The sequence below is a fragment of the Bufo bufo genome, chromosome 2 (genome assembly GCF_905171765.1).
Source record: "Bufo bufo chromosome 2, aBufBuf1.1, whole genome shotgun sequence".
NCBI classification, from domain to species: domain Eukaryota; kingdom Metazoa; phylum Chordata; class Amphibia; order Anura; family Bufonidae; genus Bufo; species Bufo bufo.
The window spans coordinates 448,995,112-449,007,942 of record NC_053390.1 but is presented as its reverse complement, the minus strand read 5'-3'; the positions used below and the strand labels follow the sequence as shown (position 1 = coordinate 449,007,942).

The window sequence follows — 12,831 nt, the reverse complement described above, 5'->3', positions numbered from 1 at the left end:
GCACAGCAGGCACAATATTAGAGGTGGCAGGATGGGGTGTCCAGGCACATTCTTTGCACAGGGGCCTCTGCTGTCTGTGTCCGCCCCTGACTGACAACTTTGTATGTATACACACTTACACAGAATACTACACTGCTCAAAAAAATAAAGGGAACACTTAAACAACACAATGTAACTCCAAGTCATTCACACTTCTGGGAAATCAAACTGTCCACTTAGGAAGCAACACTGAGTGACAATCAATTTCACATGCTGTTGTGCAAATGGGATAGACAACAGGTGGAAATTATAGGCAATTAGCAAGACACCCCCAATAACGGAGTGGTTCTGCAGGTGGTGATCCCAGACCACTTCTCAGTTCCTATGCTTCCTGGCTGATGTTTTGGTCACTTTTGAATGCTGGCGGTGCTTTCACTCTAGTGGTAGCATGAGACGGAGTCTACAACCCACACAAGTGGCTCAGGTAGTGCAGCTTATCCAGGATGGCACATCAATGCGAGCTGTGGCAAGAAGGTTTGCTGTGTCTGTCAGCGTAGTGTCCAGAGCATGGAGGCGCTACCAGGAGACAGGCCAGTACATCAGGAGACGCGGAGGAGGCCGTAGGAGGGCAACAACCCAGCAGCAGGATCGCTACCTCCGCCTTTGTGCAAAGAGGAACAGGAGGAGCACTGCCAGAGCCCTGCAAAATGACCTCCAGCAGGCCACAAATGTGCATGTGTCTGCTCAAATGGTCAGAAACAGACTCCATGAGGGTGATATGAGGGCCCGACGTCCACAGGTGGGGGTTAAGCTTACAGCCCAACACCATGCAGGACGTTTGGCATTTGCCAGAGAACACCAAAATTGGCAAATTCGCCACTGGCGCCCTGTGCTCTTCACAGATGAAAGCAGGTTCACACTGAGCACATGTGACAGACGTGACAGAGTCTGGAGATGCCGTGGAGAAGGTTCTGCTGCCTGCAACATCCTCCAGCATGACCGGTTTGGCATTGGGTCATTAATGGTGTGGGGTGGCATTTCTTTAGAGGGCCGCACAGCCTTCCATGTGCTCGCCAGAGGTAGCCTGACTGCCATTAGGTACCGAGATGAGATCCTCAGACCCCTTGTGAGACCATATGCTGGTGCGGTTGGCCCTGGGTTCCTCCTAATGCAAGACAATGCTAGACCTCATGTGGCTGGAGTGTGTCAGCAGTTCCTGCAAGACTAAGGCATTGATGCTATGGACTGGCCCGCCCGTTCCCCAGACCTGAATCCAATTGAGCACATCTGGGACATCATGACTCGCTCTATCCACCAACGTCATGTTGCACCACAGACTGTCCAGGAGTTGGCAGATGCTTTAGTCCAGGTCTGGGAGGAGATCCCTCAGGAGACCGTCTGCCACCTCATCAGGAGCATGCACAGGCGTTGTAGGGAGGTCATACAGGCACGTGGAGGCCACACACACTACTGAGTCTCATTTTGACTTGTTTTAAGGACATTACATCAAAGTTGGATCAGCCTGTAGTGTGTTTTTCCACTTTAATTTTGAGTGTGACTCCAAATCCAGACCTCCATGGGTTGAAAAATTTGATTTCCATTTTTTTTTTTTTTTGTGTGATTTTGTTGTCAGCACATTCAACTATGTAAAGAACAAAGTATTTCAGAAGAATATTTAATTAATTCAGATCTAGGATGTGTTATTTTTGTGTTCCCTTTATTTTTTTGAGCAGTGTATCAATCACTTATAACACCTACCCTGTGTATAACTATCAGTGACTGACAACTATGTATGTACAGTCGTGGCCAAAAGTTTTGAGAATTGGATAAATATTGGAAATTCGAAAAGTTGCTGCTTAAGTTTTTATAATAGCAATTTGCATATACTCCAGAATGTTATGAAGAGTGATCAGATGAATTGCATACAGGGAGTGCAGAATTATTAGGCAAATGAGTATTTTGACCACATCATCCTCTTTATGCATGTTGTCTTACTCCAAGCTGTATAGGCTCGAAAGCCTACTACCAATTAAGCATATTAGGTGATGTGCATCTCTGTAATGAGAAGGGGTGTGGTCTAATGACATCAACACCCTATATTAGGTGTGCATAATTATTAGGCAACTTCCTTTCCTTTGGCAAAATGGGTCAAAAGAAGGACTTGACAGGCTCAGAAAAGTCAAAAATCGTGAGATATCTTGCAGAGGGATGCAGCACTCTTAAAATTGCAAAGCTTCTGAAGCGTGATCATCGAACAATCAAGCGTTTCATTCAAAATAGTCAACAGGGTCGCAAGAAGCGTGTGGAAAAACCAAGGCGCAAAATAACTGCCCATGAACTGAGAAAAGTCAAGCGTGCAGCTGCCAAGATGCCACTTGCCACCAGTTTGGCCATATTTCAGAGCTGCAACATCACTGGAGTGCCCAAAAGCACAAGGTGTGCAATACTCAGAGACATGGCCAAGGTAAGAAAGGCTGAAAGACGACCACCACTGAACAAGACACACAAGCTGAAACGTCAAGACTGGGCCAAGAAATATCTCAAGACTGATTTTTCTAAGGTTTTATGGACTGATGAAATGAGAGTGAGTCTTGATGGGCCAGATGGATGGGCCCGTGGCTGGATTGGTAAAGGGCAGAGAGCTCCAGTCCGACTCAGACGCCAGCAAGGTGGAGGTGGAGTACTGGTTTGGGCTGGTATCATCAAAGATGAGCTTGTGGGGCCTTTTCGGGTTGAGGATGGAGTCATGCTCAACTCCCAGTCCTACTGCCAGTTTCTGGAAGACACCTTCTTCAAGCAGTGGTACAGGAAGAAGTCTGCATCCTTCAAGAAAAACATGATTTTCATGCAGGACAATGCTCCATCACACGCGTCCAAGTACTCCACAGCGTGGCTGGCAAGAAAGGGTATAAAAGAAGAAAATCTAATGACATGGACTCCTTGTTCACCTGATCTGAACCCCATTGAGAACCTGTGGTCCATCATCAAATGTGAGATTTACAAGGAGGGAAAACAGTACACCTCTCTGAACAGTGTCTGGGAGGCTGTGGTTGCTGCTGCACGCAATGTTGATGGTGAACAGATCAAAACACTGACAGAATCCATGGATGGCAGGCTTTTGAGTGTCCTTGCAAAGAAAGGTGGCTATATTGGTCACTGATTTGTTTTTGTTTTGTTTTTGAATGTCAGAAATGTATATTTGTGAATGTTGAGATGTTATATTAGTTTCACTGGTAAAAATAAATAATTGAAATGGGTATATATTTGTTTTTTGTTAAGTTGCCTAATAATTATGCACAGTAATAGTCACCTGCACACACAGATATCCCCCTAAAATAGCTAAAACTAAAAACTACTACCAAAAATATTCAGCTTTTGATATTAATGAGTTTTTTGGGTTAATTGAGAACATGGTTGTTGTTCAATAATAAAATTAATCCTCAAAAATACAACTTGCCTAATAATTCTGCACTCCCTGTAGTCCTTCTTTGCCATGAAAATTAACTTAATCCCAAAAAAAACTTTCCACTGCATCTCATTGCTGTCATTAAAGGACCTGCTGAGATCACTTCAGTAATCGTCTTGTTAACTCATGTGAGAATGTTGACGAGCACAAGGCTGGAGATCATTATTTCAGGCTTATTGGGTTAAAATGGCAGACTTGACATGTTAAAAGGAGGGTGATGCTTGAAATCATTGTTCTTCCATTGTTAACCATGGTGACCTGCAAAGAAACACGTGCAGCCATCATTGCGTTGCATAAAAATGGCTTCACTGGCAAGGATATTGTGGCTACTAAGATTGCACCTCAATCAACAATTTATAGGATCATCAAGAACTTCAAGGAAAGGGGTTCAATTCTTGTTAAGAAGGCTTCAGGGCGTCCAAGAAAGTCCAGCAAGCGCCAGGATCGTCTCCTAAAGAGGATTCAGCTGCGGGGATCGGAGTGCCACCAGTGCAGAGCTTGCTCAGGAATGGCAGCAGGCAGGTGTGAGCGCATCTGCACGCACAGTGAGGCGAAGACTTTTGGAAGATGGCCTGCTGTCAAGAAGGCCAGCAAAGAAGCCACTTCTCTCCAAAAAAAACATCAGGGACAGATTGATCTTCTGCAGAAAGTATGGTGAATGGACTGCTGAGGACTGGGGCAAAATCACATTCTCCGATGAAACCTCTTTCTGATTGTTTGGGGCATCTGGAAAAATGCTTGTCCGGAGAAGAAAAGGTGAACGCTACGATCAATCCTGTGTCATGCCAACAGTAAAGCACCCTGAGACCATTCATGTGTGGGGTTGCTTCTCATCCAAGGGAGTGGGCTCACTCACAATTTTGCCCAAAAACACAGCCATGAATAAAGAATGGTACCAAAACACCCTCCAACAGCAACTTCTTCCAACAATCCAACAACAGTTTGGTGAAGAACAATGCATTTTCCAGCACGATGGAGCACCGTGCCATAAGGCAAAAGTGATAACTAAGTGGCTCGGGGACCAAAACGTTGACATTTTGGGTCCATGGCCTGGAAACTCCCCAGAACTTAATCCCATTGAGAACTTGTGGTCAATCCTCAAGAGGCGGGTGGACAAACAAAAACCCACTAATTCTGACAAACTCCAAGAAGTGATTATGAAAGAATGGGTTGCTATCAGTCAGGAATTGGCCCAGAAGTTGATTGAGAGCATGCCCAGTCGAATTGCAGAGGTCCTGAAAAAGAAGGGCCAACACTGCAAATACTGACTCTTTGCATAAATGTTATGTAATTGTCGATAAAAGCCTTTGAAACGTATGAAGTGCGTGTAATTATATTTCACTACATCACAGAAACAAAGATCTAAAAGCAGTTTAGCAGCAAACTTTGTGAAAACTAATATTTGTGTCATTCTCAAAACTTTTGGCCACGACTGTATACAGACTTAGGACTCATGCACATGACCGTATGCCCTCCGAGACATGCTGTCCGTGAGCGGGCCATATGTCCCGGAGCAGCATACATCGTGCGCACAGGAGTGCACAACATCATAGGTTACTATGACACTGTGCGCATCGGGCCGCCCGCGGGGCTATTGTCCCGCACTCATAAGATCATATAAGTGTGGGACAATAGTCCCGCGGGCAGCCCGATGCGCAAAGCATCATAGTAACCTATGATGCTGTGCCCTCCCGTGCGCACAATGTATGCCACTCCGGGACATATGACCCGCTCACGGACCGTATGTCTTGTAGGGCATACTGTCGTGTGCATGAGCCCTTATACAGAAAATACTATGAATCACTGATGACACCTCCCCGTGTACAACTATCAGTGACTGACGGCTATGTATACACACTTACTCAGAGAATACTATCAACCACTGATAATACGATCCAAATGGCTAATGAGCTCAGAAAGAGCAGAGATTTTAAGGGGTTCTACACTTTCATTTAACTGATGATCTGTCCTCTAGATAGATCATCAGCTTCTGATCGGCCGGGGTCCGACACCCAGGACCCCCGCCGATCAGCTGTTTGAGAAGGCAGCGGCGCTCCAGAAGAGCTGCGGCTTTCTCACTGTTTACCGCCGGGCCGCCGGCACACTGACGTCACGACTAGTATCAACTAGCGTGGGCGGGGCTAAGCTCTGTTCACTTGAATGGAGCTTAGCCGCGCCCACGCTAGTTGATACAAGTCGTGACGTCAGTGGGCCGGCGGCCCAGCTGTAAACAATGAGAAGGCCGCAGCGCTGCTGGAGCGCCGCTGCCTTCTCAAACAGCTGATCGGCAGGGGTCCCGGGTGTCGGACCCCGGCCGATCAGAAGCTGATGATCTATCCAGAGGATAGATCATCAGTTAAATGAAAGTGCAGAACCCCTTTAAGGAGGCGGCCCTGACTGTGATTGACTGCCTTCCTTCTATGACTGTGTATACAGAGATAGCTGTCAGTCACTGATAGGACCACCTCCTTGACTTCAAAGCCCAGAATAAGCAGGAATATAAATGAATGAAATACAAGTTATACTGAAGCTTTTCCCATAAATCTCTATATCAGGGGTGGCCAACCTGCGTTTCGCGAGCCGCATGCGGCTCCTTGCTCCTTTATTTGCGGCTTGCAGGGGAGTGGTCCGGCCAGCTCTTACTATTTAGGCTGCGCTGCTGCGCAGCCTAGTATCTACTCTTATAAGAGAACATGGCATGTGCTGCGCTCAGCGCGCACTATGTTCTCTCCGGCCAGGCAGTGGAGAAGGAGGGAGGGAGTCCCTCCCTCCAATGACGTGGCCGCCGCTGATCCCAATGAAAAGAGCATGCTCTGAAGCTACCCGCACCACTGCCACCAATGAATGGGCGGCTTATTAAAGCAGAAGGAGGGACGGGGGAGGGAATAAACTGCTGCGCCGTCTGAGCTAGTGAGCGCAGCAACCTCCTCCTCCTGAGTGTCCTGTCCTCAGCCCCGGAGTCAGTGTGCAGCCAGCATAGCAGGTACCCCTCCCCCACACAGGCAGGAAAAAAACATATGTATCAGGCAGCCAGTAAGATTGGAGTTAATATAACTCATTAATCCCAATCTTGCCACTGCCATATTGTAACCACTTAATGACCACAGGTTTATACCCCCCTAGTGACCAGGCCCTTTTTTACAAATCGGCACTTCACAACTTTAACGGTTTATTGCTCGGTCATGCAACTTGGCACCCAAATGAATTTTACCTCCTTTTCTTCTCACAAATACAGCTTTCTTTTGGTGGTATTTGATTTCTGCTGAGATTATTCGTTTTTCTGATAATAATCCAAATAGACCGCAATTTTCTAAAAAAAAGTGTATTTTTAACTTTTTCTGGTAAAATTGTTCAAATATAATTACATTTCTATACAAGTTTGTGTCAGAATTTATTGTGCTACATGTCTTTGATTAAAAAAATCCAATAAGTGTATATTTATTGGTTTGCGCAAAAGTTATAGCGTTTACAAACTATGGTACAAAAATGTGAATTTCCGCATTCTGAAGCAGCTCTGACTTTCTGAGCACCTGTCATGTTTCTTGAGGTGCTAGAATGGCAGGATAGTATAAATACCCCCCAAATGACCCCATTTTAGAAAGAAGACACCCCAAAGTATTCGCGGAGGGGCATGGTGAGTTCATGTATGATTTAATTATTTTTTCACAAGTTAGCGGAAAATGACACTTTCTGAGGGAAAAAAAAATAAAAATTAAGGTTTCCATTTCTGCAAACTTCTGGCAAAAAAATAAAATAAAATCTCCCACGAACTCACTATGCCCCTCAGTGAATACCTTGGGGTGTCTACTTTCCGAAATGGGGTCATTTGTGGGGTGTGTTTACTGCTCTGGCATTTTGGGCGGGGCAAAATTGTGAGCAACCCTGTAAAGCCTAAAGGTACTCGTTGGACTTTCGGCCCCTTTACGCACCTAGGCTGCAAAAAAGTGCCACACATGTGGTATCGCCGTAGGGCAATGTGTTTTGGGGTGTCTTTTTACATATACCCATGCTGGGTGAGAGAAATATCTCTGTAAATTGACAACTTTGTATAAAAAAAAATTAGTTGTCATTTACAGAGATATTTCTCACACACAGTATAGGTATATGTAAAAATACACCCCAAAACACATTGCCCTACTTCTTCTGAGTACGGCGATACCACATGTGTGACACTTTTTTGCAGCCTAGGTGCACAAAGGGGCACAAATTCCAATGAGAATCTTTAGGATTTCACAGGGCATTTTTTACGCATTTGGATTCCAAACTACTTCTCACACTTTAGGGCCCCTAAAATGCCAGGGCAGTATAAATACCCCACAAGTGACCCCATTTTGGAAAGAAGACACCCCAAGGTATTCCGTGAGGGGCATGGCGAGTTCACAGAAGATTTTATTTTTTGGCACAAGTTAGCGGAAAATGTTTTTAAATTTATTTATTTTTTCTTACAAAGTCTCATATTCCACTAACTTGTGACAAAAAATAAAATTTTACATGAACTCGCCATGCCCCTCACTGAATACCTTGGGGTGTCTTCTTTCCAAAATGGGGTCACTTGTGGGGTAATTATACTGCCCTGGCATTTTAGGGGCCCTAAAGCGTGAGAAGTAGTTTGGAATTCAAATGTCAAAAAAGGAGCATTTTTACGCATTTTGGGCTAACTAAATTTAGGGGGTATTTCTCTGAGACTACCCAGGAAAAAGAGCACACCTGCCTAGTAAAAGGAGTGCTTGCGAAGTAAAGCTGCGATTGCTAATAAAGATCCAAAAAGCTCAAAAGTGATCTTTTTATAGCGCCGCATCGATTTTACGGTGTTTTTGCAGTGATCAGAAAAAGCAAAATTCTGTCACTGCGGTGGGGCGGACTGAACGCAAGTGTGCGCACAAGATCAGGCCTGATCGGGTGAACACTGCGTTTTTTTGTAGAGCCTAAGGTGACCCTAATGTACTGATATAGATCTGATTGCGATCAGTCTTGATCACTTACAGATACTATATAGTACTAGTGCTGATTAGCGACAGCGATGACGCTAATCAGCGACTAATCAGTGAGTGCGGTGGGCTGGGCGCTAACTACCTAACAAGTAGCTAAGTAACTGGCGGTGATAAGGGACCCTTACAGGGGGGTTATCAATGACAGGGGGGTGATCAGGAGTTAATAAGGGGTTAATAAGTGCCGGGGGGGGGGGGTGTAGTGTAGTGTAGTGTGGTGATTGGTGCTACTTACAGAGCTGCCTGTGTTCTCTGGTGGTCAATCCAAGCAAAAGGGACCACCAGAGGAGCAGGTAGCAGGGATATCAGACGCTATTTACAAAATAGCGTCTGATATACCTATTTGATTGGTTATTTTAAAAATCTACAGCCTGCCAGCTAATGATCAGAGCTGGCAGGCTGTAGTTAAACTTGTGAACTGCGTAATCCTGTGAACGCGCGGAAATCTCAGGTCTCACAAGATGACGCCAATAAGCGTCACTGAGACCTGAGAGCGCTGCCGTCCGGACGCCTATCGGCGTTACCGTGACGGCAAGAGGTTAAACATGATGGGGGTCATTTATTCTTAATGTCGGGCTGGGCACATGCTTTTGGACTGGACCCCATGTGCCTCATTAATAGTAAGTGACCCCCAAACTAAGTGACCCCCTCTGGTGACAGATAAAGCATCAACTCAAATTGAGATGATTACTTACTGACTTACTGATGATTCTCACGGACACACGTTAGGCTACTTTCACACTAGCGTTATTACTGGATCCGGCAGGGTTCAGCAAAAACGCTTCCATTACTGATAATACAACCGTCTGCATCCGTTTGAACAGATCTGGTTGTATTATCTTTTTATCAAATCTTTATTTTGATATTTTCAAAAAAATATAAAAGTGTACAACAAGGGCAACCAGCCCACGGGTCATAGCAGCATAAACAAATATACTAAGGTACATAGTAGGCAAGCATTGTAACAATATTTAGATAGTGAATATCACAATGTAGAAGGGATCATAGAAGCTAAAATTATTAAAATAAGAGTAAGGTGAACACATTGTTAGATCACAGTGGGAGGAATTGCTATTATGATAAGGTGTGAGAATGGTGATCTCTACTTAAACCAAGGTGACCAAAGGGCCAAGTATTTGTCATGGGCAAGGCTCTCCCAACTGGACAATTCCTCCAATCTGCTAATGTCTTGAGTTTTTTGGATCCACTCCGACAATGTGGGAGTGCGCTCTGACAGCCAATTTAAGGGAATCAAAAGCTTTGCTGCAGCTATCAGATGGGAGACCAGAGAATGTTTATGTAGAGGATAGTGGCTATCCGGTTGTATTATTTTTAACATATTTTTAACATAGCAAGGATGGATCCGCCATGAACACCATTGAAAGTCAATGTGATTGTGCCAGAGAAAACTGATCCGTCCCCATTGACTTGCATTGGGGGTCATGACGGATCCGTCTTGTCCACATCCCAGGACGGAAAGAAAACCGCAGCATGTCCCATTGAACAGAATGGAATGTATTTTGGAGCATTCCGTTCTGTTCAGTTCAGTTTTGTCCCCATTTATAATGAATGCTTTTTTCCAGTATTGAGCCCCTATGACGGATCTCAATATCGGAAAACTTTAACGCTAGTGTGAAAGTACCCTTAAAGAATTGCCTTGAGTAGCATAGACTGAATACAAGCCAGATTTGAAACACATTGTGAAAAACAAAGATTGCCAGAAGTCTCACTAAAGCTGTCTACACTACAGGTAGGAAAGGTGGTTTAAATACACTTTTAAATGTTTGATAACTCAATTGCAGTAATACTGTCGTGTGCACGCATATTTGTGTAAATGTATAGCTTGTGGCTCCTGGCAGTCATACGGTTTTTTGGGGGGAGCTCTTTGTGTCTATAGGGTTGGCCACCCTGCTCTACATAAATGTGCTCAGCTCCTCCTGCTCTATAACATGCTGCCTGCAGATTGCACAGAATTTTCGGAAGACAAGTTCCCTTTGATGCACATAGACCGATTTTGCACATACCCATGTTCATTTTACACATTTCTTTTCCTTTGTCTCGTATTTTTACTTTCTCCTTAGAACCATCTCCAGTTAAACCAGGGTCCTTTGTCTGGTGTAAATTTCAGCATTATCCCTACTGGCCATCATTGGTAAGAGCAGAAATATGATTCTTCCTTGATGTTATTGTATGCTTCTCGGAGCCACCAAACAATGTTTCTGTAACAGGTCACATTAGTGGACTCAAGGAACAAGAGGGCAACGATAATATTTTTAGAGGAGTCCATTTCTGATCCTTCAAAGAAAAAGAGGAGGTGAGATGCTGATTTTCTTTTAATTTCTGCATGAGAGAAAATAGGTTGGAGGAATTGTGATCTTGAATGGTAAAAAATGCAATATTCTTGTTAGAAACCAAAACTTGCTTTTTCCTTCAATTTCAAATGTAGGGAACCCCAATTGCCACCCATTGAAATTACAGATATATTACAGTCCGTATGCTGCATTACACTAGCGAAATAAAAGTATAGAAAAGTAATGTACCTCAAGTTATGAATATTATTTTCTTTTTAGATCCACAAATATCTCGGAGCTTGCCTCTGCTCTACCTTTCAGTTTATTTATTTTTGACAAATTGTATGTTTTAAGTTAATGCTTTTGAATGATAACTTCCTTTTCTTCCTCCAGTAATGGAAGCAAACTGTATATAGATTTAAACAGCTGCAATCCTGTCCACAGCCAGATACCCTTCATTTAGCTCTAGGCAGAGTGAAGGAAAGCAAACTATTTGCTCCTCAGTAATATGAAGATGAAGCTCTTGCCCCTGTAAACATACAAATTTAACACCTTAAGGACCCAGGACGAGAACCCAGGACCCCGGTACTTTGCGCCCCAGGACAAGCATTCTCGTCCTGCGGTCCTTCCGCACCCCATATGCGGTCCGGCAATCATCAGCATGGATCCGGCTGTTATTATACTGACGGATCCCTGCTGCATGCACCAACATCGTTGATAACGCCGATGCCGGTGGATTAACCCCTCATATGCCACAGTCAGTGCTGACCGTGGCATATGGGAGGTTTGCGCTTCCTATCCATAGCCATCGGGTCCCGGCACTGCGGTGGTGGGGACCCAATAGTTGCCATGGCAGCCCCGATGCTTTACACAGGCATCGTGGCCTGCCAGTTATGAAAACACAGGAGAGCCTGAGGGCTGGGTCTCCTAGGCTACTGTCAGCATCTTACTGTGTAAGACGCTGACAGTTCAATTCAGTACAATATAGAATGTATTGTACGGAATTGAAACAGGGATAAAACCCTGAAAAGGTGAAGTCCCACAGTGGGACAAATATAAAAAGTGAAAAAAAAGTGTTTTTATATAATACATTTTTTTAAAGTTTTAAATAAAAAATAGTACCAATCTAACCATTACCTCATCCTGCAAAAAATGAGCTCCTACCTAAGACAATCTCCTAAAAAAAAAAAAAAAAAAAAAAAACTATGGCTCTCAGACTATGGAGACACTAAAACATGATTGTGTAAAACTTAAATAAATAAAAGAAAGTATACATAATAGGTATTGCTACTTCCGTAACGACCTGCTATATAAAAATATCACATGAACTAACCCCTCAGGTGAACACCGTAAAAAAAAAAAAAGTGTCACCTTACATCACAAAAAGTGTAATAGTAGCAAGCCATACGCACCCCAAAATCATACCAATCAAACAGTCATCTCATCCCGCAAAAAATGAGACCCTAACTAAGACAATCGCATAAAAAAAAAAAAAAAAACTATGGCTCTCGGAATGTGGAGACACTAAAAAATCATTTAAGTAGTCATATTTGGTATTGTCGCATCCGTAACAACCTGCTCTATAAAAATACCACGTGATCTAACCTGTCAGATGAACATTGTAAATAACAAAAAATAAAAACTGTGCCAAAACAGCTGTTTTTTCTTACCTTGCCTCACAAAAAGTGTAATATGTACCCTTAAATAGTACCAACAAAACTGCCACCTTATCCCATAGTTTCCAAAATGGGGTCTTTTTTTTTGGAGTTTCTACTCTAGGGGTGAATCAGGGGGTCTTCAAATGTGACATGGCAGCTTTAAAATTATCCCAGTGAAATCTGCCTTCCAAAAACCATATGGCGTTCCTTTCCTTCTGCACCCTGCCGTGTGCCCATACAGCAGTTTATGACCACATATGGGGTGTTTCTGTAAACGACAGAATCAGGGCAATAAATATTGATTTTTGTTTGGATTTTAACCTTTGCTTTATTAGTGGAAAAAAGTTGATTAAAATTGGAAATCTGCCAAAAAACTGAAATTCTGAAATTTCATCTACATATTCCTTAAATTTTTGTGGAACACCTAAAGGGTTAACAAAGTTTGTAAA

At 43.6% G+C, this 12,831-nt stretch overlaps 1 protein-coding gene across 4 annotated transcripts in view; it reads left to right on the top strand.

The window, feature by feature from the left end:
* PWWP3A (PWWP domain containing 3A, DNA repair factor) overlaps positions 1–12,831 on the top strand; it is a 64,312-nt gene that overhangs the window by 25,699 nt on the left and 25,782 nt on the right. For all 4 annotated transcript variants that reach the window (XM_040417549.1, XM_040417546.1, XM_040417548.1 and 1 more), the window contains exons 4-5: positions 10,515–10,585; positions 10,662–10,747. In XM_040417549.1, the coding sequence (XP_040273483.1) occupies positions 10,515–10,585; positions 10,662–10,747 (157 nt within the window). The remainder of the gene's footprint in view (positions 1–10,514; positions 10,586–10,661; positions 10,748–12,831) is intronic.